Source organism: Adiantum capillus-veneris, chromosome 1 (genome assembly GCF_014529385.1).
Source record: "Adiantum capillus-veneris isolate H3 chromosome 1, ASM1452938v2, whole genome shotgun sequence".
Taxonomy (NCBI): Eukaryota; Viridiplantae; Streptophyta; class Polypodiopsida; order Polypodiales; family Pteridaceae; genus Adiantum; species Adiantum capillus-veneris.
This window is the reverse complement of record NC_140931.1, coordinates 14,983,777-14,990,690: the sequence shown is the minus strand read 5'-3', so window position 1 is coordinate 14,990,690 and position 6,914 is coordinate 14,983,777. Positions and strand designations below refer to the sequence as shown.

The following is a 6,914-nucleotide window of genomic DNA, read 5'->3' as shown; positions in this document are numbered from 1 at the left end:
ATGCTTTGAGAGCATGGATTTCCATAGCTTTTGGCCTTTCACCACGAATAACTATGCTTCCTTACCTAGATCCCTCTATAATCGATGAACTAAATTTTGGCTTGTCCATTGTATATCGAGTTTCATAAGAAAATGGTATCCTGCTTTTAAGCCTTGTTGCCGTGGTGTCTCTCCATAACTCGCTCTCTACTCTTCCTTCCTCTCCATCTTTTCAACCTTCCAAAGCACTCTCTCTCTCTCTCTCTCTCTCTCTCTCTCTCTCTCTCTCTAACACACACACACAAACAAACACACAAGATGGCTGAATATTTACAATCTTTCCGTGTCTTTTCAATGACTAACTTGCCCGAACACGATGTCGATACCGTTTTTTCGGCACAGTTTCCGAACAATTCAGACATCTTCCTCGCGCTACACCATCTCCAAAACTCGACAGGTGCACCGCATGACCTTAGATCAAATTTGCTCAACGACTTGTTTGAGAGCTTCTTGCTTGAAAGATGTGATGTCCCGGGTGCATGCCTCTTCTTCCCTGCTGACAGGGCCACTAACGCAATGACGGCCACAAAATTCTCATCTTTGTATTCAACATGCGCCAACTCACTTGCTCTTAGCCTCGACGTGTTAACGGCCTTTGCTTGCTTTGCGACCTGTAGGTTAAAAGTGTATTTGAAAAGAAATGGAAGCATGAGAACAATCATCTTGGGGATGCCATCAAAATCATTTCTTGCAAAGGGCATTTTGCTCTCCGAAACAAGCAATGGCATCGCATACCTTCCCACCTTCACAACGTGCTCAAGCCATGCACGTGTTGGATGGAAAGAAGATGAGGTGGCCACTTTGCATAGGCTATCCTTGTTGCATGAGGATTTGCCTGATGTCGAGGTGTTCCGCATGTTCCAGGCCAAGCACCCACACACGTTGCACACAACCCAGGCCGTGAAATGCAAGCTTTCACGCCTGAAGAAAGAGAAGGGCCTGGTCATTGGTGCTCAGATACGACGCACCCATGCCAACTTGAGCAAGCCAATTAAGAGATACAACAAAAGAATCAAGGACAAGCCCATTACACCCTGCGAAAAATGTGGACGCTTGCTATTCCGACGCCAGCTGGGTTCAGTTGTGGGATCGACTTCGAGGAAGCAAAGACGCTATGGGGATGTGTACGTCTGCAGCCAGTGCAAGAAACACTTGACAAGTGATAGCAATCGCATGTGGAGCTTGCAAGAGACAGGATTCAATCCAGCGCTTCCCTTCGTGTCAGATCTTAACCTCGTAGAGGCACGCTTGGTCTCCATTCGTATCCCCTTTGCCAAGATACGTGAACTGACGTATGATGGTCAGTACGGGCTTAGAGGTAGCGTTGTCAATGTGCTTGCTTGCCAACTTGGAGAAGAGCCAGGCTGTGCTGCCTCGCTTCATTGAGGATGAGGCTTTTGTCCTTGTGGGAATCAAACGGAAGCTCGAATACGATAGATGTTACCTAAGCGGTGTTGTGCGACCCCTGCTCACAATGCCTGCAACCACTACGCTATTGTCCACACCACTCTACACGACAGAAGGTGTCACCATCAACGACAAGTGGCTTGCACACCTTTCTAGTCTAAGTATGGCTCCTATGAATACCCTTGAGGCCAATGCGCATGATGTTGAGCTTGAGGATGAACAGACTGATGTCATGCTTCATGCGGTCACAAGTGCGGCAGAGGTTGTCGATTACAGTGGCAAGATTCTTCATGTTGCGCCTTGCGAGGGAAATTCACCGTTGAGCATCTTCACGGACGAGTATTACGAGGAGTTGAGCTTCCCAACTCTTTTCTTTGGGTCCCCTAGAAGATATAGAGAAGCCGCAACCAAAGATTACCAAACAATTGCAAAGTGGGAGCTCCTGAACGTCGACAGAAGATTCGCCCTGGACATTGAGAATTTATTTTTCAAGTCTATCAAAATCATGTCACAACAAGTTGCTTCCTCTGTTTGGGTGCGAATGCGCAAGGGAAAGCTAGCAGGTGCAGTGCTGACTGCAAGGCAAGTTGTAGAAGACACAAACATAGAGAGGCTTCTCAACTCAAGGTTAGGCTTCAGAGACTTCGAGGCATTGGGCACATCCCCCGACTACAAGGAAAAGATGGAAAAAAATGTCTTCGCAATGATCCGACAACTTGGACCGCCCACATTTTTTGTCACGTTCTCCTCCGCAAAGCGGAGATGGAAAGAGCTTCTTGATGCACTAGAGAAGTTAATCCCGCTGAGCCAAGAGCCCGCGGAGAGCCTGAGCTCGTACCAACGTCGCCTCATTCGTGCCGATCCCATTACAACTGCTCGTTTCTACGTCAACAGGTTCAATGCAATGAAACGGTTGTTGCGGACTGATTCCTCCATATGTGGCAAAATACAAGACTTCTTTTTCATCACGGAGTTCCAAAGTCGCGGTAGACAACATGATCATGGTTTTTTGTGGCTAGAAAATGCTCCATCACTCACAACACACTCAGATCAAGATATTGTAAAGTTTGTAGATACCCACATTAGCACAGATGGATCCATCTTGCCCAATGACCTTTCTGAAGCTTACAAGCACAAGCACCATAAGACTTGCCTAAAGAAGAGCAAAAGTTACCGTTTTGGATTTCCACGTTTCCCCATGCCATTCACAACTATTATCCGGCAAGGAATACTTGAGTCGAACATAGCTAGACAAGGTAAGCTTTATTTGTAACGAGTGGAAAGACAACTCAACCAAATTGATTTACAAAATGCCCCTACATTTGAAGAATGGCTGGAACAAGTACAACTCTCCATGGAACAGTACTTGCTTGCATTGCAAGCAACTATCTCGGGACCCACTATTTTCCTCAACCGCAAACCAAGAGATATATTCACAAACAACTTCAACAAGTCAATAGCTTTGCTTTGGAATGCAAACACAGATATACAGTTCGTGCTAAACGCACATGGAGCTGCAAGCTACTGCACCTCATACATGACAAAAATGGACAATACATTAATAGAAGCAATCAAGTCACATTAATAGAAGCAATCAAGTCACAGGTTGATCACTGTGTCACAAACAATGCAAAAACATTGGAGAGACTACGAAAAGTTGGTAGCACAATCCTTAACACACAGCAGATTAGTTCACAGCAAGCTGCTTACATATGTCTGTCACTTCCATTGCATAGATCCTCTAGAGAATTCATATACATAAATACTAATCCACCTGAAGAGCGTGCTCTTGTTCTCAAAACAAAGAATGCCTTGCAGAAAATACACCCCGACACGACAGAAATCTTCTCTGCCTCCATCATTGACAAATATGCCTCCAGACCACACTCTTTCTTTGCTATGTGCTTGGCCCAGTTCGCTTCCACAACCAAAAATCCCTCCAGGCCTGACACGTTGCTGCGGAGGGCACGCATTATACGCTACGTTAGATACAATAAATCCAAAGACCCTGACAGCCACTATAGAGAACAATGCCTTCTCTTTTTGCCGTGGTCAAGCAATGAGAATGAGCACCTACCCGAAGGTTCTTCTTGGATCGATGTCTACACTTTGAACATTGAGACAGTGAAAAGCAATGAATCACAGTTCGTTGTCGAACCAACTTCGCTCGACAGATTCGCAACAGCCATCACAACCTCACGCAGCACGAGAAGTGTAAGCTCCTTGAACGATTCTGACAATGCTAACGTGATGATCAACACCCCATCAAAGCAACCGATGAAGAAACCATTTGCTTTGCATTTTTCCAAACATATTGGCATGACCAATGAGGATTTCCACGCATCAATAAAGAAGCTAAACCCACAACAGCGACTTATCCTCGATGATGTCATGCTCAGAAAACGCATAGCGCCGTCAAAAAAGATACATCTCTTCCTCACAGGTGGAGCAGGCACTGGAAAAACATTCACATTGCTCTTGCTAGTCGAAGCCCTCATTTGTTTCTACACACATAAGTCGGGCGACAATCCTGACTTTCCTAAGGCACTCTTGATGGCATATATAGGCAAGGCAGCATTCAACATTGGTGGTACAACTATACACTCAGCTTTACATTTTCCTTTGATAACTACGGCACACACAAGCCTCGGAGCAGAAAAGCTAGATGCATTGTCCTTACTTTATCAAGACTTGGAGCTTGTAGTATTTGATGAAGTCTCCTTGATAGGATCAAGTGTCTTCTCATTGGCTGACTCACGTCTTCGTGCCATCAAGAGAAAACATGACCAACTTTTTGGTGGCCTTGATTTCATACTTTGTGGTGACCTCTACCAAGCTAGCCCAGTCAAAGACTCTTGGATATTCACAAGCAAGCAGCCTCTTCTAGAGGCGATTGCACCTTCGTACTGGCATGAATTCCCTAAGTGCTACGAACTAACGATGACAATGAGACAAACCGATGGACAGTTTATAGAGGTGCTCAACCGAATGAGAATTGGCTCGCACACCAGCAGCGACCTTGCATACATTAACAACTCCTTCCACAGAGAGTTGCCTGCTGACATAACCATATCAGACCTATTCTACTCTAACAAGGCAAAGGATGAACACAATGAAAAGGTATTCGCACAATTGCCCGGTGAGCCACACATATTCAAAGCGATTGACAAGCGTGCTGGTTCTTGCAGCAAAACAATACCAATTCCATTGGATGTCAGACAAACTGCAGGTCTCCAAGCAACATTGTGTCTGAAGCCATGCCTAGTAGTCGAGCTATGCGCTGGAAATCTGGACATTCTCGACGGCCTTGTGAACGGTGCAGAAGGCGTCTACAAGCTCTGCACTACATTCTCCGACACGACATGCCTTTGGATTCATTTCACCAACCCTAGCATAGGGAAAAAACAAAGATATGACCACCGTCATCTTCGCAACCCACTCACATTGCTTGGTTGGACGCCGATTCTCCGTATCGCACGTGAATTCCAAATTGGCAAGAACTACTTCAACACCCTCACACGCAAGAAATTCCCAGTGTAGCCCGCCGCGGCCCGCACAATTCATCGATCACAAGGGCTTACACTCAACACACTGGCTTTCAACCCCAAAGGAATTAGGTCTCACGGCCTCACATACACTGCTCTCACACGGATTCGTGACATTGAAAATCTATATTTGATAGAGAGCTTGCTACCCTGCAACATTCACACCGACGCATCTGTCCTCAAAGAGCTCCACAGATTGAGAACAGAAGCAGCTTACTCCCCCATCCAGAAGTAGCTACATCTCCACCAAGATACACATTACATTGTGCAATCACTGAACGTCGTCTCCCTTGGAAAGCATGCAAACGATATCATCCACGACAAAAGCCTGATGGCCTCCGACATTCTCTGCCTGCAAGAGACTCGACAACATGCGACAACCATTCCAGGCTTCCACAGCATATCCTCAACACAACTACACGGCATCTCCATTCTCCATAAAAACAACCTAGTACCTACACAAATACACATCTGCATAAATCAAACACTTGAAACGATCCATGCAACTTTCCACTGCGCCACCAAGTGCCTGGCGACAGTCATTTCACTCTACAGGGCACCGATATCATCACTCCCACGATTCCTGCATAGCATCTCCAATCTTCTTGATTCAACCCGCACCATACGACCACTAATCCTAATGGGAGATTTCAACATTAACGCACTTGAGGAAACCAACACATATAGAACCCTTTCCAACCTCATTCTTCAGCACAGTCTCCACCAATTGATACACCATCCAACCACAGTGCACAACTCTATGCTAGACCACGTATGGGTTAGCAATGACCTGCCCCAAACCATGTCTGGCACCAACTACAACTACTGGTCCGATCACTCCACTACATACCTCCTCATCGCCAAAAACCAACCTTCCCTTGCTTCCTGCAGGCCATTGTGAGTTCTCACGTTGTTTTTAATCTCATTTTCCTCCATCCACGTCGCCTGCTTCCACTCATTTCTTTTCAAGGCATCTCATGAGATTCTTACATCTTTTCTTTTTTTAAAATCGTAGTCACATACTAGCTCGAATGTTAAAAAATATTTTAATTATTGAGATCCTCCTCAAACCTTCACACAATAGAAAACACACAAAGTAAGGGCACTTTTGCACGGGCGGGGGTTGACTCCAACTTGGCGGGGGTGATTTGGATTCGCACGCGGCGTAGTTAAAAGGCATCGTTGAACGAAGCCGTGGAAATCTCAACTCTGTCAAAAACGGCAGAGTTGGCCATCCTCAGCATAGTTAACTAGTGGCGCATTCACTTGAGCGTGTGGGCGTCAACAGGGACATCTCATTTTCGGCTCAGCTGTGGAGCGCCACTGGCTGGATCCGGTTAGCCAAGCGTCAACAACGTCCACGTGGCGGTTTGCTAACGAGCGTGCGAACGCTGTGCAAAGTCAGGCAGCGGGGGTGACGGGGGTTGGACGGGAGTTGAGCCGGCGGGGGTTCTACCCCAGCGTGCGGACGCGCTCTAATCCATGTCTATGTCCTCTCTTCGCCTCTCCCATGCCCTGTCGACCTTCCTTTAATTGCGGCAGCAACAGGCAAACATACAACTCAAATGACAAGGGAGGAATTTTGCAAGTGGTTGGACAAGGACAAAGAGTCATAAGAGCATCCCTATGCGCGGGCGCCCGCAGAGAGAGAGAGAGAGAGAGAGAGAGAGAGAGAGAGAGAGAGAGAGGCTACATGCGGCTTGCGTCAAATAGCAAGTTGGTGAGACAAGAGAGAGGGTGTGGCTCGCACACCCTGCAATAGAAACTGTGGGTTGTAACTTGAAATTGAGAGCCTCGTCACTATATGGCACGGCTCTGGGTCACAGGGATCTAGGGCCCAAATTTGGGGGGGCAAGGCGGCTTTAATCTCAACCGTCGGATCATGCACTGAACTAGGGGTGAACTAGGGGTGGATGATTTGGG

The 6,914-nt window shown here is 46.7% G+C and overlaps 1 protein-coding gene across 1 annotated transcript; it reads left to right on the top strand.

Moving 5' to 3' along the window:
- The first annotated feature begins 1,609 nt into the window (after window positions 1-1,609).
- Window positions 1,610-4,838, top strand: LOC147464353 (uncharacterized). The gene is made up of 3 exons (XM_086517646.1): window positions 1,610-2,702; window positions 2,810-4,566; window positions 4,635-4,838. The coding sequence occupies exons 1-3, from the start codon at window positions 1,610-1,612 to the stop codon at window positions 4,836-4,838; spliced, it is 3,054 nt and encodes a 1,017-aa protein (XP_086373772.1).
- Window positions 4,839-6,914: the final 2,076 nt, after the last annotated feature.